This window comes from Cydia amplana, chromosome 12, assembly GCF_948474715.1.
Source record: "Cydia amplana chromosome 12, ilCydAmpl1.1, whole genome shotgun sequence".
In the NCBI taxonomy this organism is placed as follows: Eukaryota; Metazoa; Arthropoda; class Insecta; order Lepidoptera; family Tortricidae; genus Cydia; species Cydia amplana.
Genome location: NC_086080.1, coordinates 5,569,772 through 5,595,518, shown reverse-complemented (window position 1 = coordinate 5,595,518; position 25,747 = coordinate 5,569,772). Strand labels below are relative to the sequence as shown.

Genomic DNA, 25,747 nt, shown 5'->3' with positions numbered 1-25,747 from the left:
TTCCGGTACTGAATAAGGTAGACCGAGGCGTTTATTTCAAATACCAACAGATTTTTATCTTAATCCGTTTCGCCTCGGTTTACCGTAGCTTTGTAGCCAACCATTATTTGATTATTTCCCTACAATCAGATACTAGAAGAAACAATCCAAAAGCAAGCTCCAAAGCCACAATTCCCCACCAAAGCTCCAGTTAAAGACCTCGACCGCTACCGGCTCAGCTTCAGCCGGAGAAACTCGGCCACGGACGCGCTCTTCCAGTACCGCACCAAGTTCGTACAGCACATGCTGTCCAGCCCCATGTACGCCAACAGCAGGGTTGGCAAGCCCTGGGAGATGATCGGCAAGTAAGTGTGGGAACACCCGGATGTTGACAATCGCATCATTATCATCAACTGCTTGTTTGAACCATCATGTCTAAAACAACTTGTTGCTTAGCCGCTACTACTCCCATATTCGAAGCAGGCAAAGTAGAGAACTGCCTCCTTTGGCATATAATTACCACCATGATTTAGACTTTATTTAAAAGTGGTGGAGTTCATTTTTTTGTAGGTAATTTCTGTCATCCTTATGCCTTATTAAGGGTTAGGTACAGAAGACGGCAGAAAACAACTCTGATTGTTGATTTTGTTAGCAACTAAATTTGCAAAAGCTCTTAGGAATATATTTTTAGGTGAAATTTACGATAATTATTATTGTATTACTTTTTATTTTTTAAATTCAATTTCACTAGGTGGAAGAGATTTTTTGTACATCTCCTGAGTCGAAGAATAAATACATATTCAGATAAAAAATATTTCATTGTTTTCAGAATATCAGAACAAATCATAGATGAGATCCTGATGTCTTGTGCGAAAGAGATGCAGTTAGAGCATATCATTGAAGAACTATACAAAAGTGAGACACAGTGATTGTTGTGCACATTTTTTTTTGTGATGTTTGAAATAAATATATTTGGCTAACGATTTGTTTCGTTACAATTTTAAGTAGGTACCTACCATAAACTAAAAAGGATCATTGGCGAATAGAATGAGTACTGTTTTTAGCACTTCAGGCTGAACTCAAAAGAAAAATATGTACATTCTAAATTCGTATTTTTTTAATAGAATACTTATTGGAAAATTCATAAATAAGGCACTTAAACATTACCCAAATGCAGTAATAAACCACTTGCAAGCACATTTATCGGAGTCATTCTGATAATTTCAATAAGAAAATAGTTAAACACTCACACTTCATCATCTTTGTTCAAACTTAACCGAAAAGAGTTGAGCACTTCACCAAACCTGGCCCTCTGCCTTCCTATGGTATCATTTTTGTCCATCTTGGGAGTTTTGGCTATACTCTCCGTACTTGAGACATCTGTTTGGTAGGATTCTTCTGGAGTGGGTGGATTTGACTTCATCAGCCTTGGCTTGAGAAGCATCGGACCACCAGTGGCAAATATGTTTTCCAATTTGCTCTTCAAATCTGCTCTAGTCATGCTCGTTTCTTCTTCACTCTCAGGCTCTTCAGCCCCTTCATCTTCTTTATTTACTGGTCGTAAACTTGATGCGTCTCTCGCCAGTAATTCCTTTTTCATATCTAGGAAAATCTGCGGACGTTCACGACTGTTCATATTGTATTCAGTATTCTCTATCACATTGCCAGTAGACTGTGACCGTCTGCCTGGCTTAATAGTCTGTTCTTCTTCATGGTCTGCTATTTTAGTTTGATATATTTGCGACAGCTTAGACATGAAGTTTACCTGTCGGTCACTACCGAAAGTAATTGTCATGTCATCCTGGGAGTTGTTCGATTTAATGCTTTCTCTATGCTTCTCCTCTTCTTGATAATCTTGACCTGATACTTGAAGTGTTGGTTTATTAGGTCTAGATGAAAAAGTATAAGCTTTCTTAAAATTAGGGCTTGTGAAAAAATTTTCATCAAAAGGTGGTGGCTCCGGGATGTTTGGAATATCTTCTTTGATTTCCTCGACAGACTCCGTTAAAGCTGTTCTATCAATAGTGTCTGAATATCCAGACTCATCAGTCTGAGAATTAGTATCGCTGTCATTGAAAGCGGTAACTTGTTCGTGTTCATTTTCTTCGTTTAGAACGTTGTGATCATCTTCTTCACTTAACTTCGGTAGGTCCTCTCTGTGGACTTGCGCTATTACATCATATTTAGATAACACTTGATTACCCAACGATGCGTCTGACCCGGCATCCGACAACTCACTTAAACTCTTCCTATGCGGTATGCATTCGGGTGACGTTGAAACTATTATTACATCCTCTGCATTTTCCGTAATTTCTCCGTAATTATCTATTCCCTTTACACTGTACGTGTCTTCTTCTGCTTGTAATACTTGATCTAGTAAATCGATTATTTTAGCCTCTTTTTCATCGCTATTTTCTATAATAGCCGCTTGTTGAACTATCACCTCCTCTTGAATGACATTTCTTACAACTTTCTCTTTTAATTCAATAGGGCTAGCAGGTCTTATTTCGCTCATTTCTTGTTCACTATGATTGCCCTCGCCTCTTTTGGTACTACTTGCAGCGATAGTATCAGGAGGGGTTGGGGACTCTATGATGATCTGAACAGGAGGTTTCCCGTTCTTGTGTGTGTGCGTGTCGTTGCACTCTTGCCGCTTGTAGCAACAGATGCAAGTTAAATAAACTATTATACCTGTAAATAAAATAAATATGATTGTCAATAGTTTTGAAGTCTTTGCTATCTTTAATCTGCTCTGTTTCCGAATTTGAAATTCTATATACTTAGTGATATTTTGTATTGTTGATGTTACTAACAAATCTATAAGAGTAATATTAATTAGATACCTAAAACAACCCAGACTGCGACGCGAATCCAGGTTTTCACGTTGATCAATACCATGAGGCAGATGTTGATGTAGATGCTTAAGCACGGGATCACTGGAACTAGAGGGGTCTGAAAAAAAAACAATGAATTACCTGCATCATTACATAGTATAAAACAAAGAAGAGAATTTTCCGGCATTTCTACCGTCTCACTTTTATGTTCTAAGTACACATTTTTTCTGAATGGGGTTGGCAACTGTCAAAGATTTTTGTGGATGGTGCCAGCATAGATTTCCTGTTTCTAGTTTAGTTCTATGGGATTTAGCTTCTTGTCAGTATGATAAGAATCCTTTGATAAGTATATTTTTGAGAACGATATTTTCTGCACTTAGCATAGTTGAGGTTACCTATAATTTTTGTCATATGAAAAAAGGGTATCCGGGTTATAAAATTCCATAGAAATAAGAAATGGCGGGTAGTACTTTAGCATGCTTAATAGCTCACCATAAACGACACTTTCTCCGTGCCCTGTGGCTGCATCATCATCACAATCAGTAGCATCAAGACGACCACATGCAGCAGGATACCCCAGACTATACTGGCCCCGATGTGCACTGTTACCACCACGGCGATCACGCACATCAATACTGAAAACATGGTTTTACAATATTTTATTAAACATAATGTTAATAGTTTTGGCAATGATATTATATAACCATAGATAGGTTATACTCATACTTTGAAGATTGAGGAGCACAAAAAATACTTCCATATTTATTTCTGTGCCTACGAAGAAATCTGTTATTTTTGATTAATTTTCTCATTCCATCCATCTTTGTCACACTCGTTGTTAAACATAAGGTCGTCTCTTTCTCTTTCGGTGTGCGGGAGCTCGTTAGCACGTGCACATTTCTCGCTTGTCCAGCTGCGACTAAAGGCAACTTGTCCAATTTGTCACAAGGTAAGCGCTTCAATATAACCTATCTTGAGTTATAAATCATTGAGTTTTGGTAAAATTTTGCAAGGCAGAGGTTTTAAGGACCACGGTAACATTGTGATGTTGTGGTACAACCTGTCTGGTTTGAAGATGAAAACCGAAGGTAAGTAAGTACATATAAATTGTTACTAAAATTACATATTGTGCTATTATAATTCATTAACTTGGTGTTAACCTTTTGGACGCCAATGACCGATATATACGCACCGCAGGTCCAACGCCAAAATGTATTAATCGGTCATAGACCACAGAGCAACATAGACCTAGGTGCATATGCATAAAGTTCAATTTCAGTTTTGACACTTCGGTGACGTGGCGTCCGAGTGACAGCTTTTGTGTTTGACACGGCGTCGAAAATGTTATAAATATTTTCCGTACTTCCGTACCTACACGAATACAACGATCCTACAGTGACTCGACCAAAAATTTGAAAAGTGAAAACAAACCTACTAGGTACAGATAAGCTAGTTACGATCTGATTGACCCATTTAATGCAGCTAAATCGAATGTAAATAATTTATAACTTACGGTATAAACTCAGCACAATGTTAACCAGCCGCGAGCTGCTTTCCGTGGCTTCTCGACTTCCACAGTAGAACATCTGCTTCACAATGCTTTTAGATCCAGTTGATATCTTTTCTGAACGGTATCTGGAATAGGTATAAATCAAAGGGCCCATTTAGACGGCGCGAGAACTCGTATATGATTTTAGTTACATTGCGGACCATTGAGATTACATTAATTCAGTCGACCGATCAAACGACGCAATGTAATCAAACTCGCATGCGAGTTCCGCCCCGTCTAAATGAGCCCTTTTAATATTGAAACATGTCGATTACAGTTTAGAGTCCGTCTGCACTAATAAGTTTGCAAATGATGATGATGTACTACATCGTGACTTTTTCGACCTTCAGTCCTAGTAAAGTTTAAGGTGAATATGTAGAATTGTAGATCATTTTACTATGGGGCTAACCCCGAAAACGCTTTAAAAAAATGGGATTGGACTTTGTACATTTTGGCCATTTAGAATTTATACTTATCGGGTCACCATTTTGTTTCTTAACGCTTCGTACATACGAAGCGTTAAGAAACAAGACATCTAAGCACTGATCAGTGCGCACGAATTTAAATCCATTGTTTAATACAATAGGTTTAAATTCGTTCAAACTGATCAGCCAGCCTATTATGGATAGCTTTATCCATCTTTATCCACGTGATAAAATAACTGTCACTGTTTAACACCGTGGGAAAGAAAGTGACGGACACCGTTTTATCACGCTGTCACGTAGACAAGAACGACCATCATATCCGTACAGTGCTTATACATACGAAGGGTTAATTTAGGGATTGGCCTAATAGTAAAAGTTGATGTATATAGCTTACATATTCTTCTTATTTCTAAAGAAACTAAACTTCTAAGACTAAAGAAAACACATTCCGTATTTACCTGAGTATTACAATACATGAAGCGACAATGGTATAAGACAGCAGGGTGCCCACACACATCATCATGACCAGTGCGTGCAATCCTAGCAGGCCGGCCAATACAGCTGGAAGCATACAAACAAACAAAATTAGTCCACGGCTATAACGGTATAATACAACTTAGCCCATAAATTGGGCACGGAACACAGGAGACACTTTATATTATTACCTACCTCTGACGGTTTTTAATTTTGCATTTTTTCCAAAACAAAGTCATTAGCAATATAGCTTCGAGAAGGCTTGAACTCACGATCTTTTACGTTTTGTGCCTATTATATATAGATGGTCAAGCAGATCTTGTCAGTGGAAAAAGGCGGCAAATTTGAAAAATGTAGGCGTGAAGGGATATCGTCCCATAGAAAATTTTTATTTCGCGCCTTTTTCTACTGACAAGATTTGCTTGACCATCTATAAGTGTTTGGGCCGTTTTGATCAAACTCTAAAAGTCTTACCAACAATCTCCGTCAGTTCCGTCACTAGAAATAACAGTCAAATTAGATGGGAGTTCAGGGGTTATAGAGCTTTTTTTTCTCGTTAAACGAGGGTAGGACTGAACCTATGGCTCTTACGGAAACTTAACTAGTATTTTATACAATCGTGATATAATGGAGAGCTTTTCAGTCGAGTACCGTGTTTAGGCAACGAAGCTTGCTGAGTTGCCTAAGTAAGGTACGAGATTGAAAAGCTTGATTATATCACTATTGTATACAATACTTTTTCTACGAGTCAACAAAAAAAAATACTTAAAACTAGTAGAAGAATCATACATGTAGGTAAAAAACCGGCCAAGTGCGAGTCGGACTCGCGCACGGAGGGTTCCGCACCATCAACAAAAAATTGAGCAAAACAAGCAAAAAAGCGGTCACCCATCCAAGTACTGACCCCGCCCGACGTTGCTTAACTTCGGTCAAAATCACGTTTGTTGTATGGGAGCCCCACTTAAATCTTTATTTTATTCTGTTTTTAGTATTTGTTGTTATAGCGGCAACAGAAATACATCATCTGTGAAAATTTCAACTGTCTAGCTATCACGGTTCGTGAGATACAGCCTGGTGACAGACGGACGGACGGACGGACGGACGGACGGACGGACGGACAGCGGAGTCTTAGTAATAGGGTCCCGTTTTTACCCTTTGGGTACGGAACCCTAAAAAACCAAAAGTATACAGCTAAGATGCGCGAGCAGCCGCGATACCTTCATACCAGGGATGTTGCGGATGCAGATTTTTTGACATCCGCGGATGCGGATGCGGATGCGGATATTTAAGAGCCAACAGGAGTGGTCATTTCTCCATACAAACGTACTCGACTGTTTCCTCCGTGGGTTTTGAAGCTGAATCTGTGTTGGACCGTTATGCTTTTTTTGATATTTTTGTTTTTTAAGGCGCTAGAGCCCTTCAAAAATGGCCAAAATGGCCTAATTGACTATGCCGCAATGAGAGGCGTGCTATTCAAAACTGACATCAATTAGTCAAAAAAGCAAAACGGTCCGACACAGATAATGTCATAATCATTTAGATTTCCAAATTTGGTTACGATTGGTTAAGTTTTGGAGGAGGAAACAGTCGAGTACGAAACCTCGATTTTTGAGATTTTTACGCAGGATTTTTCGCCTTGTCCTTATCGCACTAGTTTTAGGAGCCGCTTCCGTTAGCGAGACGGGTATATTTACCTAAAATATTTAAATCTTAGCTCCTGTTGGCTCTTAAAGGCTCACATCCGCGGATGCGGATGCGGATGCGGATGTCAAGATTAGGTACTTAGAAAATGTCAAATATTACATTTTTAGTATTTTTTTATTTAAAAAAAACGAAACGTTATGTATTTGAGAAAGAATATAGGTGCGTTATATTTAATAAACAGTAACTTGGCCGACTTATCTGGATCTAGACGATTTCGTTATAGGTAATGACGAAATTACCTAGCACTTACGCCGCCGCTAAGACGTTCCTGTACCGACTTGTTCGACATCCGCATCCGCATAAGCTCCGCATCGATTTTATGCGGATGCGGATGCAGATGCGGATGTTGAAAATAATGCGGAAGTTCCGCGGTTGCGGATGCGGATGCGGATGTTCGCAACATCCCTGCTTCATACTCGTACGCGACCCGGCCCCCGCGCCCCGCTCCCCGGCCGGTTGGTCAACGACACCTCGTAACTCATGAGGCCCTGGTACTTGCTCCGCGCTGAATTCATTTTGGCACAATCCCTGGGTATTAAATACGAAAACAGAGGAACTGTTCATATGATTCTTATATCATTACCAGGGATGTTGCGGATGCAGATTTTTTGACATCCGCGGATGCGGATGCGGATGCGGATATTTAAAGACTCACATCCGCGGATGCGGATGCGGATGTCAAGATTAGGTACTTAGAAAACGTCAAATATTATATTTTTTAGTATTTATTTATTTAAAAAAAAACGAAACGTTTAGTATTTGAGCAAGAATTTAGATGCGTTATATTTAATAAACAGTAACTTGGCCGACTTTTCTGGATCTAGACGATTTCGTTATAGGTAATGACGAAATCACCTAGCACTTACGCCGCCGCTAAGACGTTCCTGTACCCACTTGTTCGACATCCGCATCCGCATAAGCTCCGCATCGATTTTATGCGGATGCGGATGCAGATGCGGATGTTGAAAATAATGCGGAAGTTCCGCGGTTGCGGATGCGGATGTTCGCAACATCCCTGATCATTACCTATGACAATAGACGGTACGAGTGTTCCGATGACCGGTGATTTCTTGTTCTTGCTGATCCTCGCAAACCAGTGGAAGAACAACCCGTCAGACGCCATTGCGTACAGCAGTCGCGGCAGAGGGAATATCGACCCGTACAAGCTGGGAAGTCAAAGTCTTATTCAAAGTCTATTTGGGGCATTATCTATGAAAAGAGGGACCTTATTAGCGATGGCGCTTACGCCGCACAGCGTCGCGCGGCATTGTATTTATATCGGAGCATCGTTAATAATGCCGTAAGCGCCATCGACGATAAGGTCCCTTTTCATGGATAACGTCACATTTTTATATTTCAGATACTAAAATGACAGTTTTGTAGCCACATTTATTTACCGGCCTTTGTACTAAATACTTAAATAAAAAATAAAAATCGTTTATTGCAGATCAATGATCCATAATGACGGTTACATTGGGTAGCAGATTCGAAAATGTTACGTCATTTTAGGATCTGGATTTTTGAAAAGTCTATGTATATATTTGGAAACTTTCCGTAGGCACAACGGTACACGGAAGCTTTCAACCCGCCAAGTTATTTTGGTATCATCTTGGGTCGTCCCATTCGTTTTTCGTCAAGTTCTTAAATTAGTCCTATTCTGCTTTCGTCACTCATTCTACATTCGTCACAATCGTCGGTGGCTTTCAATGTAGAATGAGTGACGAAAGCAGAATAGGACTAATTTAAGAACTTGACGAAAAACGAATGGGACGACCCATGATGATACCGTTATTTTGACCATGCACGTGGGACTTACCTGGCCGAAATACCAAAGATGGCGCCGACCAGCACCACCCACCGCCCCCAGTCCCAGCCCACGTATGTAAACGCCGTCGCCACTGATGCCAATGAGTCCTGAACAAATTCTTTATAAGATAATGGCAAAAACAGGTAGACATGTTTAACCCTTAAATAAGTTAAATGCATAGTGTTGCCAAATGTCTACAAAGCATTAGACAGCTCACAGATTAAGGGTTAAACAAATTCTATTATTTTGTTCCTGTATATTATTTCAATAGTAAAACTAATAAATTTTCCGAATTATTACATAAATTTACGCAGCATTTTAATTTATAAAAATTACATTTGTTTATAGACGAAATGTCGGAAAACTTGGAAAAATCTGGAAGTTGATGATTTTTAGTATGTGATTTTGGGCAGATTTCTCGGGGTTTGTAATTATTTTATATTTACAAACTTTATCATAGGAACATCATAAATAGTGTACCTTTCTGATGGCAGTTAAGATTTTTCCCATACCCTTTACTAATAGCTAAGATATATTTCCAAAAATATGATTTAGCCTATGCAACTTTTTACACTGATTTCGCAGTGAAAATCGATGATATAATTTTTTTTACTGTTTTTCCTAGAAACGGCAAACAATTATGTGATACATATATTAATTTCAGGCAAAAAGAAAAAATCATGCATTTAAGGGTTAATGCTCCGTACAAAACTTATGGTTCAATCAACCCCAGGTTTTCAATCAATCATCAGGTGTTTTACTTATAGGTTTAGGTACATTTACAGCGCTTAAAATCAGATTCGATATTTAAGGTCAATGTTATGAAGACTACCGGACTAAGAGACGACCGTCTACAAGCTCTTTCATCGCTTTTAACTCTTGCGTTTCACGCATACCTAATACCTACTCCATTTATATCGGTAGAACAGGAGTGAAGCTCTTCCTTTCTGTATCAGTGACGTACGTATACAAATTTAGAATCAGAATCAGAATCAAGTATTTTATTCGTGATAAACTTAAAACTAACATTACATACAAGAGTATAACTAAAAACTACAAATATTCAAAAACTTGGTAAGCGTTAAAGTTTACCACGAAATGGGCTCGCCTCAGCATAATACTGACCCGAAAGTCAGCGCTGATCTTCCGGCGAGACCATTTATGGGTCACGATCGCAGCCGTACGACACGATATATTATACAAGAGTTCTTGCCATATGACTAGGGTTTGCAATCCGGATCCAAAATGTATGAAATTATCCGGATCTGGATCCGGATCCGCGGATCTTCCCATACATTACGGATCCGTCGTGCAAACCCTACATATGACGCTCTTTCATGCAATACATTGTGTATGCCAGTACATAAACGTTTGTTTAAAATGTAAGACTCACGTGTAAATAGTAGGGCACCATCATTGTGACCACAATGGCTACGCTGGCATAGCAAAGGAATACCACCAATAGCGTGAGGAGAATGGCGCGTGGGATCGAGCGACGAGGATTCTCCACCTGGATATATTAAATGGTTAAGTTTCATTATCATCAAACACTGACAATCCAACCTCTAGACTGAGCTTAGGCCAATTCTTTCATGAAACCGATGCTGCCAAAAATACGGGGGTGCGGGGGGACGAGGTGAGCGAATCCCGTGCCGTGATTGGTCCGTTCAAAGACACGACCAATCACAGCACGGGATTGACTCGAAGATGGAGTAACGCTACCGTATGTGTGGCAGAGGGGGTAGCGCGACTATGCTATGTCTAGAGGTTGGATTGTCTGTGTCATCAAATAAGCCGATGTTCGTCCACGGCTGGATATTGGCCTTCCCGGGATCTCTACTAATACGGCTCGCTGTCGATAACCCTCCTCCTGCCCGAAGGACCCCTGCCCGCTACTAATTACTCGTAATTCTGAAACTCTTTGGTAGACAATTCAAGTACCATATCAAATTAACGAATTTAGTACTTAGACTCTAGAGTCTGTCCGGAAAGAGAAGAGTCGTCAAATGTATTGGGCCCCATACATTCCACTGCTGTCTTCTCTTTCCGCAGAGTCTCTACCTAAAGATTTATATCGTTTAAATTAAAAAGTATGATGTAGGTAGATACCGTACATGTAGTAGTTCGTTGATAAGGTGAAGGGGGAGGTGTCATGTTGAGCGTACCTATATTGTGAAATGGTTTAGGCATATAATAGCGGTTCATCTCGCTATGTTACTTTTACTTTACATGTGTGTACGTTTGTCTGCCACCATTCTAGGCTAACATAAATCTAGTATAACTGGATCAGGCATGAGGAGTGGAGGAAATGACCGAACGGCGGGATAGTCTTATGTATCTTTCGGTATAGGCCGTATAGGAGTAGCAGCGAAAGCGCTATTATTGTTTGTCCTTGTCACAGTCTCACATTTTTTTTACTCTCCACCATAAATTTAGTATGGATTATGGTGTAAATATGGTGGCATTGCGTATGTTTTGTTCCTCACATACACACGCATATAGCACGTCTATTAGGATCCTATACCATCTCATCATCTTCCTCGGGTTGTACCGGCATTTTGCCACGGCTCATGGGAGCCTGGGGTCCGCTTGGCAACTAATCCCAGTAATTGGCGTGGGCGCTAGTTTTTACGATTTAGATGTAGGATAATGACTAACCTCTTCACTGGTAGCATTAATGCTGTCAAACCCCACGAAGCCGTAGAAGCAGACGGCAGCGCCCCGCAGCGTGCCCCACACGCCGTACGGGAAGAAACCGCCCGCGCCGAACGACGGCGGGACGGACGACTCGGGGATAAACCAGTTGTTTGCATCAGCTGAAATAAGTACAGTCGACGTCAAAGAGATCTTTACGACTAACGTTACAAAAAAATATTTACACGACTTTATTGTCATAGCATTTAGGTCGTGTAAACATTTTTTTGTTACTTTGGCTGTAAATTTCTCTTTGACGTCGACTGTACATAGCATAGGCAGAAAACATGACGTATAATATATAAGGACGGGCTAATGAGGCACTAAAAATGGTACTAGTTCAGCGGTGTTACTCACAAATTCCAGCCAATCGTGCAGTCTAACGCGACTAGTTGCGACCAATAGCGCGCGTAATGCGAACTCATCAACCAATCGCGCGCGTGATGCGAACTCATCAACCAATCGCGTTGTAGCGGTTTCACACCGCTGTACTGGCCCCTGTTATGCCTCATTATTATTGCCCGTAAAGCCAGTCCCTATAGATATCTATGTCAATGGCAGAGAATAAATAATAGTACTAGGTACAGAAGATTCGCTCCCTAACAAAACGCGTACCGTCTATTACGACAGATATGACCGCTAGGTGGCGCAAGCGCGAGCAGGCGTCCGTTCCGTAGCAATGCGCGGCTACTACTATGGCTAGACACCAAAATTGGTGTCGGCCGCATGTACTTTGTAGTTAGGGTAGATGTTAGGTAGACACAGATAAAATCACTGAGACGTAACTGTGATTTCTATATATTCTATATATTCAAGTTAGTTGGATAGATAATTTGAATTCAGGCTAGGTCCTAAAAGCTAATTCCTAAAGGCACACGCCCACATAGGTTTTATAAGCTAGCCACCTAACTTGAAAGATTGAAGATTACCTACTTTAACTTGACAACGTATACCATCGCTATCACTTGTTAGACGTGACATAATATTAACTCTTTCTCTAGTTGCTAACTAAATAGTTGATGATTACGAAAAATATTTACAGGTTCTAGTTTTAATTTTTAACAAGCAGAAACGTCTGCGAACGATGCTATTAAGCTTAGAATAAATTTAAAAGTGGAAAAATTACTGTCTTGGGTGAGACTTGAACTCACGGCCTCTGGATCGATACTCCAGCGCTCTGCCATCTGAGCCACCAAGACCTCATCCATAGTCAGCAAATCTTTCCACCATATTATGGGTCAAGGGGACCGTAGCGACATCTACCGTAAGAGTGTTACACTTCTTAAACGGCTACCGGAGTTCCAAGTCATATTGTTCAGTCTGTCAGTCTGTCAGGTTCTAGTTGTTTTAGATAGACACTTACCAGTGAAAGAGCCGGCTACAACGATGAAAACTATGACGATCATGTTAAGTACGGCAAACACGTTGTTTACTGTGGCCGATTCCCGGACCCCGAACGCCAGAAGCACTGAAACAAATGTCATTCAGATTTTAAGTATTATTGTAAGTTGACCTTTTGGACGCCAATGACCGATATATCCGCACCGTAGGTTCAACGCCAAAGACCGATTAATCGGTCACAGACCACAGAGCAACATCGACCTACGTGCATATACATAAAGTTCAACTTCAGTTTTGACACTTCAATGATGTGGCGTCTGAGTGACAGCTTTTGTGTTTGACACGGCGTGGAAAAGGTTAAAGGTGCCTTTCACTGTATAGAATACTAACAAATTGTAGCTGGAAATATGATAGCTGAAGTAGATGGCGCATAGCTTTACAGCGCCCTGCGTGGGTAATGGTCCACGAGCCAGGCGCAAATTTCGTCAGTCATCGCCTCCCGGGTGAAAACTCGTATACTGGTTAACGGCCATATATGATGAACCCTCGTGGACGTCAGCTGCCGCTACGTTGGTGGGTTGAGGAATGGCAGCCACCGAAACACGTAAAAAAAAATTTTTTTTCAGTCATCGCCTCCCGTTTGATACTTAGTCAGATGAAAGTTTAGGTGCTATTGTTAATAAAAACAATCGTCAGCCGGTTGTATCGCGGTGGAATCACCGTCAGCTGTACACATGAACATGTAAAAAAAATTTTTTTTTTCAGTCATCGCCTCCCGCTTGATACTTTGTCAGATGATAGTTTAGGTGCTATTGTTAATAAAAAAACTCGTCAGCCGGTTGTATCGCGGTGGAATCACCGTCAGCTGGTCACATGAACATGTAAAAAAAAATTTTTTTTTTCAGTCATCGCCTCCCGCTTGATATTTTGTCAGATGATAGTTTAGGTGCTATTGTTAATAAAACAAATCGTCAGCCGGTTGTATCGCGGTGGAATCACCGTCAGCTGGTCACTTGAACATGTAAAAAAAAAATTTTTTTTCAGTCATCGCTTCCCGCTTGATACTTTGTCAGATGATAGTTTAGGTGATATTGTTAATAAAAAAAATCGTCAGCCGGTTGTATCGCGGTGGAATCACCGTCAGCTGGTCACATGAATTTATAAAGCAAATAAATAAATACAATCTAAAATTTAAAATAATTGGTTTCAGTCATCGCCTCCCGTTTGATACTTTGCCAGATGATAGTTTAGGTGCTATTGTTAATAAAAAGAATCGTCAGCCGGTTGTATCGCGGTGGAATCACCGTCAGCTGGTCACATGAACATGTAAAAAAACATTTTTTTTCAGTCATCGCCTCCCGCTTGATACTTTGTCAGATGATAGTTTAGGTGTTATTGTTAATAAAAACAAATCGTCAGCCGGTTGTATCGCGGTGGAATCACCGTCAGCTGGTTACATGAACATGTAAAAAAAAAATATTTTTTCAGTCATCGCCTCCCGCTTGATACTTTGTCAGATGATAGTTTAGGTGCTATTATTAATAAAAAGAATCGTCAGCCGGTTGTATCGCGGTGGAATCACCGTCAGCTGGTCACATGAACATGTAAAAAAAATATATTTTTTCAGTCATCGCCTCCCGCTTGATACTTTGTCGGATGATAGTTTAGGTGCTATTGTTAATAAAAGAGATCGTCAGCCGGTTGTATCGCGGTGGAATCACCGTCAGCTGGTCACATGAACATGTAAAAAAAAAATATTTTTTCAGTCATCGCCTCCCGCTTGATACTTTGTCAGATGATAGTTTAGGTGCTATTGTTAATAAAAAACATCGTCAGCCGGTTGTATCGCGGTGGAATCACCGTCAGCTGGTCACATGAACATATCAAGCAAATAAATAAATAAAATCTAATATATGTTCATATGACCAGCTGACGGTGATTCCACCGCGATACAACCGGCTGACGATGTTTTTTATTAACAATAGCACCTAAACTATCATCTGACAAAGTATCAAGCGGGAGGCGATGACTGAAAAAAAAAATTTTTTTTACATGTTCATGTGACCAGCTGACGGTGATTCCACCGCGATACAACCGGCTGACGATTATTTTTATTAACAATAGCACCTAAACTATCATCTGACAAAGTATCAAGCGGGAGGCGATGACTGAAAAAAAAAATTTTTTTTACATGTTCATGTGACCAGCTGACGGTGATTCCACCGCGATACAACCGGCTGACGATTTTTTTTATTAACAATAGCACCTAAACTATCATCTGAAAAAGTATCAAGCGGGAGGCGATGACTGAAAAAAAAATTTTTTTTTACATGTTCATGTGACCAGCTGACGGTGATTCCACCGCGATACAACCGGCTGACGATGTTTTTTATTAACAATAGCACCTAAACTATCATCTGAAAAAGTATCAAGCGGGAGGCGATGACTGAAAAAAAAATTTTTTTTTACATGTTCATGTGACCAGCTGACGGTGATTCCACCGCGATACAACCGGCTGACGATGTTTTTTATTAACAATAGCACCTAAACTATCATCTGACAGAGTATCAAGCGGGAGGCGATGACTGAAAAAAAAATTTTTTTTTACATGTTCATGTGACCAGCTGACGGTGTTTCCACCGCGATACAACCGGCTGACGATTTTTTTTATTAACAATAGCACCTAAACTATCATCTGGCAAAGTATCAAACGGGAGGCGATGACTGAAAATTTTTTTTTTTTTACGTGTTTCGGTTGCTGCCATTCCTCAACCCACCAACGGAGCGGCAGCTGACGTCCACGAGGATTCATCATACGTAGCCGTTAACCACTATAGGAGTTATCGCCTGGGAGGCGATTGGTCATGGAAACCTGTTCGTGGCTCGCGGTCTATAAGTTATTGTGGCGTTTGACAATCCAGTTTCCGCATAAAGTATGACGCAGTGTAGCATGATCCCACCTAATTTAGTTGTCTAATTTTTGGCAACAATAATTTGCCCTACCCAATCAAGCTATGTACTTCTATTCTCCTGTCAAAAGCGGTCCCTTATGAGGTTATGAGATGATACGTGTCATAATCTGACTTCCATTCTCAGCTTTGCTTTGAAATTTAATGCGTCTTTCAGGCCACGTTATTTAGTACAAACACACACGATATTATCAGTTTGTATTAAGTAAGCTAGAGCTAATGTATGTTTTACTAAAGTAGGTGAAGAGTAGATACCTCCAAAAGCGATGACAATCCCAAAGGCAAAGAAGTCAAAGTACGTCGCCACCAGATCCCAGTGTAACGGCGCGACGGCCGTGAACCACTCCGACATGGCTTTACCGACCATCAGGTCTACATAGAGGCTGAGGCCGCGTGCCACGCTCGCTGCACCTACGAAAAATGTTATTTTTATTTTTTATTTATTTATTCAGAAAAAAACAGTGACACACGGTTTATGTAGGTGGGTCGTTCTACCGTTTCGTGCCGATTTGGCACTTTTTTGGAGATTTTTTTTATTTTGAAGTTACAGTGTAGAGTTTGATATTGTGAATGTGTATACGTATTGTGTATATTATTTTAAGAAAGGCACCTATGTACTAGTTATACTTTTGGAAAACAAATAAGGAATGTAATGAAGGCACAGATGGAAATGAAAAAGCAAGGGAAGGTAATGAAACACGAATAGAAGGAAATGAAATTAGATTAAATATAAATTAACTTTATTGCTCAAAATCAAAGTGATAATATTTTAAACGATGGAACCATAAATATCTTGGCTTTATAAAAGTATATCTACCCTGTTGACCTGTTTAATATAATAACCTACTTTTTAACAATACTTTTTACGATGTTTCAGTATTCGTTTTCGGTCTCATTATTTGTCAGAACTAGAAATATATAATAATGAGATTTGTAATGTAAAAAACTGCTTACATAAATGAAATTCAAAAAGCTTAAATTATCTACAAATTTTTATAAAAAACAATCGTTATTTATGATAAAATATATTATTCGGGAAAGAACTGAGGTATAATTTTAAAGTATCCAGTATCGATGTAGGTAATGTGACTTAGCCGTCTTTGTAAAGGGCAGATGCTGTTTTTTTTTAAATAATGAAGTGGGCCAGAATATTATATTTCGGACACGACCATGATAAGCCGTTTCAAAGGGAACGGCGGGCCGAGGTAAAGCTGCAGGACAGCAGAGCTGGAGACGAACAAATAGTTGTGTATTAAAAAGCAAACTAGCGGACCGCAAACACGATGTTGAGCTCTAAAGCCATTGGAGGTCGAAGAGCGTACTCTACGAAACACAAAACCCTGTGTAAATAGAGGCCAAAGGCCGAGTACGCCCCAATAATCAAAATACTTATTATAAATAACAAACTCCATAGGGTTGTAGACTCAACAAGTCGAGGAGTCGAGGAAAAATGCAAAGGTCAAGCCGCAGGAGGGTCCGAGATCACATTGGTTAAATTTCAAGCTCTCTTAGTTCTCAATTTAGGTCTTCTATGGAAGCGCAACGTGATCAGACGGACTGGGCCTTCAGCGTTTATGCGGACCTCGGCCTTTGGCCTCACTTAGCAAAGTTCTGCTCTCTTGCAGATTGATATTTGGCCTTGCACGGAAATGTGCCCCTATCTGAAGCTCCCCCGGGCCTTCGGCCTTGCTTTTTAATACATTCGGCTATTGGTTCTTGTTTGAGGTCAGCTCCATTGAAGCTCAGTCTTTGACCTCGCACGATTGTACCCGCTGCTAAGAGTTAAAATAAATTTTTAACACCTTTTGCGGAGCCCGGCTTTCGGCATCGGTTGCATTTGGGCATTGAAACAATTTAAGGTCTACTCTCCTGCGAAAGCTCGGCTTTCAGCCTCGCAGGAAAGCGCGCCACAATCGGACGCTCCGAGCTGCTTGCTCTTTCTTTGCGGAACTCGCAGAAAGGGGTGGGAATGGGACGCTTCTCTCCAGTTCTAGATGGTGTTGGACCATTGTTTCATGAACTTTCTAGATTTTTCTAAAGCTTGGCCTTTAGACGGTTACAAAGTTACAAGAAATTTCCCTGATACGGCCAACCTGTATTTTTAACTTAGCACAAAAAGAGGCTCCCGGGAGCAGATCTTTGTGAGACCCTCCTCATAAATATCTGGCGTCGGAGGACTCGCTCTTGAGCTTTATTCAAGAACTATCAAAAGTTTTCAGTATTTTAATTAGCATATTTTTTTCATTAATAGGCGTTAGATAAGTTTCAATCGGGTCATCTGTCCAAAATGTTCCGCATTTATAAAATGTTGGAAATATGATGTATCTATCCGATATATTTACAATATTTGCCATGACAAAAAAAAACCTACTTACGCGCCTATCTGCTTATTTATATGCAATATCCACAACCAACAGGATTCCCATGACATAGTGTCGGGTATAGATAAGAACCTATACCCTGAAACTCTGTCAAACGGTCTAACGAAGTCGAAAGAATTGGACATATATACGTTTCAAAACATGGGAGTTATGATTTAAGAGCATATGTGTGTATATAACTCTTGGGCTGTGGGCTAAAAACATAAAAAGGTATCACATCTGTCATACAAAATTATTGTTCATTTCCTTCCAAACTGGTTCATTTCCTTCACCCGACAATATTGGAAGAAATGGAGAAGGATGAATTGGAGTGGAATGAACTTTCGACGGTTTTTTTAAATTTCTTTATAGTCTTTAAGGCTAGAATGTCATCAAGTAAAAGTAATGAAGATATACCAAAATGCTAACAGATTATTAACAAGGTGATTTTTTTGCAATATATATAGCACCAAATTACTTAATGGATAAAAATGAGTAGTAACCGTGACAAAGTGCCTTTGCGGTGAGGAGAACCTAAATTACTCGTAAATCAAGAGCGCGAAACCTCCTTCGTTGACGTATTGCGGTAGACTAAGGTAGTAAAAACACGTAGCAATCACAGTTATTCGTGAATAAAGGCGCGTTTAGATTTGGCATGAGTGGCAATTTTTTAGAGTGAAAATGAAGTCTTTCGCGTGACAAAATTAAAAAGTGCGTTCTCTCTATGATAATTTAACTTTAAAAATACGAACCATGTACCATTATAATACTGATTATGTGCTTATTTATAAACAATAACGGAAAGTAGGGTTTATCTGCAAATAATAGTGTTTTTTAATTTTCGAACCCAATGGTACGCCATTTTAGGTGCGAGGGAAATGAACTTTTCGCATGTTTTTAATTTTTATTTAATAGATCATTAGGTTTAGCTAAATTCCAAAACTGGCGCATTTTTCGTACCACATAAACATACCTTTTAAAAATAACCACAAGTCAAAAAATATAATTTTAACGCTTCATGTGGGCTCGGACACGAAATCGGCACGAAACGGTAGAACGACCCAGGTACATATTTTAAAGACAATAAGAATAGCCTATAGTTTCATAACAGAACAAAAAAACGTATAAATAGGTCCGTGGCTATTACTTAATCACATAAGAGAAACACAAATTACTATAAAAATTTGTAAATCAATGATTTGATACCTCTGTCGGAAATACATTGAAAGTGCGTTAAGGAAGTTATAAATGATTGTTAAATTCAATATTTAAATGCATCCTTAAAGTCTATTTTTTTATTCGGTAGACTAAAATGACATTTCATAGTATGAGCATAAAATGTCATTTCATACTATGAAATGTCATTTTAGTCTACCGAATAAAAAAATAGACTTTAAGTTGTGTTAGTGTACAGTTAAAAAAGTCTAAAGTGTAAGTGTAAAGTGTAGGTATTAGATATACTTTTAGCAAGGTTGCTGAAAACGATTAAAAACAGAAGGGGAAACATGTTGGGGCACCTGATACGGCACGATACTTACATAAAGACTATAATTGAAGGAAGAATAGAAAATAAGTTTTTGGCAAAAATTTCGTTTTTGGTACAAGCTTTTATCGCTGACTGTACTTTTCTTACGACAAACAACTAATACTCATCGAGAGAATTCTAAAAACCCCTAACACAATTAGGTTGCGTTGTTTCATCACAGAGTTCCTGAGGCCACCTCCTGTCTCCATCATCAGATCAGCTCGATGGTACCATAATATTGCATTGTCACCCGACTTACATGTGTATGCAAAGTTTCAGCTTAATCGGAAACCGGGAAGTGGATCAAATTTAACTTGCAAGATTCCATTACATACTTAGTTACATACAGGTCGACCTAATAAAAGCTTGTTAAAAAGAGAGGCAGAGGAAGACCGAGACGTGCGTTTTTGGACCAGGCCAAAGAGAAAATCAGTGTAGTGACGTATCAGGAGCTCAAAACGGTGGCAAAGAGAAAAAGGGAATGGCGATTACTCCACCGACAAGAGCCAGGCTCTTAAAATTGTGATGATGAGATATACTTGGGATAAGACAAAAATATCTTTCAAATCCAAATCGGTTAGTTAGGTAATTCTTTATATTATACTTACCTACTAGGGTTGCCAACCGTACTATATTATATATATAGTATTGTACTATATTTTGGCCAACATTTGTAAACAAACGATGCAGGACGATTATCGACCTGACTCTGGCGTCGGAGGAGGTCAGCGAACTAATCATGGGATGGCACGTCTCCCAGGAGGCCTCCTGCTCAGACCATAGATGGATTCGCTTCAATCTACTAGCATCTGGAGACACACCAACCGCCCAGAGGAATCCCAGGAAAACGGACCGAACCACTTTTAGGAAGGTCCTAGGGGAAAGCCTTGATCGGCTTCCACCGAGGGATGACCTTCGGGAACCGGCACAGATAGAACAGCAGGTAAACATCTTAACCGATACCCTCGTCGACAGCTACCACAAAGCGTGCCCCTTAAAACCACCGGCAAGAACTGCCATAAAGGGGCACCAGTGGTGGGGCCCAGAACTGGAGAGACTCCGGCGGAAAACCAGGAAACTCTTCAACAGGGCCATGAACACAACGGCCGAGGTGGACTGGGATAATTACTACGAAGCCAAAGCCAGGTACAAAAAGAGACTGCGGTATTGGAGATCCCTGTCATGGAGGAACTTCTGCAGTAGCATCGAAACACTTGACCACGCCAACCGGGTAAGGAAAACCTTAGCGTACAAGCCCACATCACAACTGGGCTCACTGCGTAAACCCGATGGCACATACACATCTACCCCTGCAGAGACCCAACGCCTTCTCCTGGTAACTCACTTTCCAGGATGCGTAAGTCTCGCCGATGCAGATCAGCAGGACGAGGAATACAGTATAACGGACAACAATTGGCAAATGGCGCACAGAGTCGTCACCGCTGAGAAACTCAGGTGGGCCATAGACAGCTTCCATCCCTTCAAGGCGGCTGGTCCGGATGGGATCTTCCCCGCTCTCCTACAGTGGGGTCTAGGACTCATCCAGGAAACCCTGACCGACATCATGGCAGCCTGCCTAGCCTGGGGGTACGTGCCCAGGAGATGGAGAGATGTGAATGTGATATTCATACCAAAACCAGGTAAGAATGACTACACAGCTGCGAAATCCTTTAGGCCTATCAGTCTCACATCATTCCTGCTGAAAACCTTGGAAAAACTGTGCGACAGGGACCTGAGGGACCGAGCGCTAAAGAACATACCGATGCACCACAACCAGCACGCGTACAGCTCAGGTAAATCTACGGAATCGGCTCTACACATGGTTGTAAGCCGTGTTGAGAGAGCCATCCATGGCAAGGAAATGTGTCTTGGCACTTTCATTGACATAGAGGGCGCTTTTGACAAGACTCACTTTACCAGCATAGGGAATGCCTTGGAAAGCCACGGCGCTGAACCCGGACTAATAAAGTGGATCACGAACATGCTAAACCAAAGGACAATAAGGTATGTAGGTGAACCGCAGGCCGTAGCGGCGGTGCGAGGATGCCCTCAAGGGGGAGTCCTGTCACCTCTGTTATGGAACCTAGTAGTCAACAACCTCATAACCAAACTGAACGAGGAACACTTCTACACAATAGGCTACGCTGATGATCTGGCAATATTAATATCGGGTAAATTTGCCAGTACAGTATGCGACCTCACCCAGGCAGCTCTTCGGATCGTAGAACGCTGGTGTAGAGAATTTGACCTATCAGTTAACCCCACCAAAACAGAAATGGTAATGTTCACCAATAAAAGGGCACTTGGCAACTTTACCAGACCAACACTCTTCCAGACTGAGCTACAGCTGACCGACGAAGTTAAGTACTTAGGACTAACTCTCGACAGTAAACTCAACTGGAACAATCACATCAACAAACGCATAGACAGGGCGGGAGTAGTCTTCTGGCAGTGCAGAAGGATGATTGGTAAGAGGTGGGGACTCAACCCGATAATTACCCTTTGGCTCTATAAGACTATAATCCGCCCCCTACTCTGTTACGGTGCTCTGGTTTGGTGGCCAAGAACAAACCTAGGCAACGTACGAGACAAGCTACAAAGACTCCAGAGGCTCGCATGTGCGGCCACCACTGGCTGCACGAGGTCTACTCCGACTGCAGCCATGGAGGTCATGCTAAACCTTCCACCGCTGCACCTACACATACAGCAAGAGGCCAGTCTCTCAGCGGTAAGGTTGCGAACCCTCAACATATGGTCTAACATCACAGGAGCACTTCACACAATATGCCTGGATAGGGTATACAACGAATTTCCAGTGCTCAGGGCGGGCACGGATAGAATTCACAAACAAGCCATCTTTGACAAAAGGTACAAAATACAATTATATGAGGACGACAACTACGAAGGACTCAATCCCCGGGAGCTGAGAATCTTCACAGATGGGTCCAAAACAGACAGCGGATCGGGCTCTGGAACCTTTTCAGAAGACCTGAACATGTCAATCACCACTCCGCTAGGAGCCCATAACTCGGTATTCCAAGCTGAGTGCATGGGCATCATAAACGCGGCGGCTGCCATCGCTGCAAGGAAGGTAGTAGGATCCTCCATCCGCATACTCTCCGACAGTAGAGCAGTCTTAATGGCCCTAAAAAGCCATATAATCACATCCAAACTTATACACGAATGCCACGAACGACTAATGGAGGTATGTCAGAACAATAAGATCACCTTACAATGGATCAAGGGACACAGCGGATCCCGAGGTAACGATGCTGCGGACGAGCTCGCCAGACTAGGATCGGGTGCGGGGGCGATTGGCCCGGAACCGATTCTCCCGATACCGTTCAGTAAGGTACGCTCAATGCTGCTGGCACGTACGGGGAAACTACACACAGAACACTGGCTAAACCAGACTGGATGCAGACAGGCCAAACAAGCCATGCCTGGCATCAACGGTAAGCTCACAAGGGCGCTCCTTCAACTAGGAAAGGTTCGACTGAGTATGGTAACCAGTGTCATAACAGGTCATGGACTCTTTAACAAACATCTTTTTACAACAGGTGTCACAGACAGTCCCCTATGCCGTGGATGCATGGAGACAGAAGAAACAGCCTCTCACGTGGTGCTGGAATGCAGCGGAGTGGCCCCATACAGGGCAAAACATCTCGGATCCCCGAGAGACCTCCCCGAGGTCCTACTCAACATCAAAGGTTTGATAGGATTCCTCGAGGAGCTGGGCTGGCAGGACTAGCCCACATCCCCATCACGCAAAATAGGCGCAAGACGTCGAGTTGCGGAAAATCGCCCGAACTACAATACAATACAATACTATATTTTGGCTCTCTGTACTATATACTTTTGGAAAGATATATAGTACGCTAAAATACTATATTTCCGATTAAACGTATATTACACTTATGTTTAGTATTTTATCTAAAATTACTATATTTTTTTGAAATGTACTATATTTTTGATGCCTTATTCTAGAAAATACTATATTCCACCAAAAAATAGTTGGCAACCCTATTACCTACTCGTAATATTATTTTTGCATCACCAAGATGGGCCGTCAGACATACCTACTTAAAAAAAAATAATGAATGGACTAACTACAACTTCGAGTACTTAATACAGTCAGCATCCGTTGCTGTTAGCCGAAATTATATCCAACAAGGAACTTTGGATGGATTCTTTCTAAAGCCATTGCGTATAGTTAACACGTTCACTGTCCCAACTGTTTACTCTCAATCTTCTTTTAATAGAGGCTTGCCGTGACCCATATGTGGGGCACGGGACAGTGAACGTGTTAAATAAAATGGGCTAGGAAACTGAAGGAAAAATAAAGACCATTAAAATATGCCTTAGAGCCCAAGTACCAAAATTCTACGTCAAACAAAATGTACTCACCGAACAATGCTTCAAGTATCATGTTCCATCCAATGATGAAGGCGGTCAGTTCGCCTACGGTCACGTACGTGTAGATGTAGGCGGAGCCCGCGCGCGGGACGCGCGCTCCGAACTCCGAGTAGCATAGTCCTGAAAACGAGAAATATTTTTTTTAATAACGAGTGTTTCCAGAACTTTTTCATTGTATTTTTGGGCACCGGCTGAAACCGAATTTATAACCCGTGACCCACGCGTGATCATGACCTGGGGCCCGCCGTTTCTCAAAAGCTTGTAACTTGTAATACAATCGCATTAGGTATGTCACTTTTTGACAGCTTTTGTTAGAAAGGGACTTCCACTTGCATTACAAGTTACAAGCTTTTGAGAAACGGGCCACTGACCGGGAGTGAGATATGAATGTGATGGTATGAAATCCCAAATCAAGCAATGTACGTATTGTTGTTGGAAAAGTTATTCAGGTAAGTAATCATGTTTTCTGTATATGGCAAAGCCGTTGCATAACAGTACCAAACTTTGTAACCGTAGGATATGCCAGGAATGCCAGGATACATCTACGTCCGGTCAAAGTAAGAAATCAACTACAGTGATCCGGTTCGAAGGACCACATTGTAGACGGTGGAAGGGATCAAAGGGATGCAAGGCAGAAGAGAGTAACACGAGCAAACAAGTAAGTAGGTAGGTATATTTAACACATTCAGTGCCGAAAACCCGACTATCGTCGAGTATTTTATGATTTCGTTTCCAGGCCGGACAACCCGATAGTCGAGATCGTGGTACAGTCAGCAGCAGAAGTTGCTAAGCGGGCGAGGTGTTCAAAATTACCATGACAAGCTCTTATTCTTTTAATTTTAAAAATAAAGACGTGTCTTACTTATAGGTAAATATTAGTTAGGTATAGGTTTGTTTCTCAGGTTAAACAGGTATTTTCTGCCGTCTACAACATCCATAGAGCCGCAACAGGGCGATCGAGGTAGCCAGACGCCCAACAGGCAGCATATATCTAATCCTATTGTAGATCTATGTCCAACGTCCAGCATGTTGCCTTGGCCCATGGTTGTCAGATCTCTGAGGCCCAATCATCTAACAGTGTCAAAGGAGAACCCAACGCACCTGCAAACAGAGACGCAACGGCAGCGATGAAAAACGAGAACACGACCGATGGTCCAGCAATGTCCAGCGCCACCGAGCCCACCAGGTAGTAGATGCCCACTCCTAACGTGGAGCTTATGCCCAGCGATGTTAGGTCCCAGACACTCAGGCATCTGAAACAGACCAAAATACTCTAAAATCGTTTATTCAAGATCGCTTTGCATGCCTTCATCGATTCCTATTCGTAGCCATCGTTAGGCCAGAACTATGTAAGTATATCAGAAGATTGTACTATTGACTATTGTTTATAATCAAGTTAAGCGGTCGCCGATTGGTCAAACACTCTTCACCAAAACTCCTTCCTCCTTAAGTTGCCTTGAAATGACCCGAAGCAACTTGCCTCCCACCATTGATCAATCACTCTTCGCCAAAACTCTGTGTCTCCAACTAAAGATATATAGTTTACCTCCTCAAGTTGCCAACTTCGAGTTGCTCTGGCTGGAACACCTTCCGCCTTGTGATGGCTCGCAGCACCTTGCCCGCCATTGGTCAGCCGGGCTGCAGCCACATTTGTCAAGGCTAGTATGCCA

At 41.3% G+C, this 25,747-nt stretch overlaps 2 protein-coding genes across 2 annotated transcripts in view; both read right to left on the bottom strand.

Moving 5' to 3' along the window:
- Window positions 1–25,747, bottom strand: part of LOC134652818 (uncharacterized) — a 326,718-nt gene that overhangs the window by 272,894 nt on the left and 28,077 nt on the right. The window lies entirely within an intron of this gene.
- LOC134652798 (cationic amino acid transporter 2-like) lies at window positions 1,150–25,747 on the bottom strand. Its single transcript, XM_063507965.1, has 14 exons — window positions 25,624–25,747; window positions 25,179–25,330; window positions 24,069–24,197; window positions 16,032–16,187; window positions 12,830–12,934; window positions 11,431–11,588; window positions 10,166–10,282; window positions 8,782–8,879; window positions 7,992–8,131; window positions 5,246–5,348; window positions 4,327–4,448; window positions 3,306–3,448; window positions 2,823–2,931; window positions 1,150–2,670 (listed from the first exon to the last, which is right to left on the bottom strand). The coding sequence occupies exons 1-14, from the start codon at window positions 25,701–25,703 to the stop codon at window positions 1,226–1,228; spliced, it is 3,057 nt and encodes a 1,018-aa protein (XP_063364035.1). The 5' UTR covers window positions 25,704–25,747; the 3' UTR covers window positions 1,150–1,225.

What these genes read in the sequence shown, in the direction of transcription:
- LOC134652798 (XM_063507965.1), bottom strand. Translation starts at nt 25,703, where the DNA reads ATGGCGGGCAAGGTGCTGCGAGCCATCACAAGGCGGAAGGTGTTCCAG. An exon ending in GATTGTCATCGCTTTTGGAG is followed by an intron (nt 12,935 to 16,031) that starts GTATCTACTCTT and finishes CATTTGTTTCAG; the next exon opens with TGCTTCTGGCGTTCGGGGTC. An exon ending in CGTACCGTCTATTGTCATAG is followed by an intron (nt 5,349 to 7,991) that starts GTAATGATCAGG and finishes GTATGCTTCCAG; the next exon opens with CTGTATTGGCCGGCCTGCTA.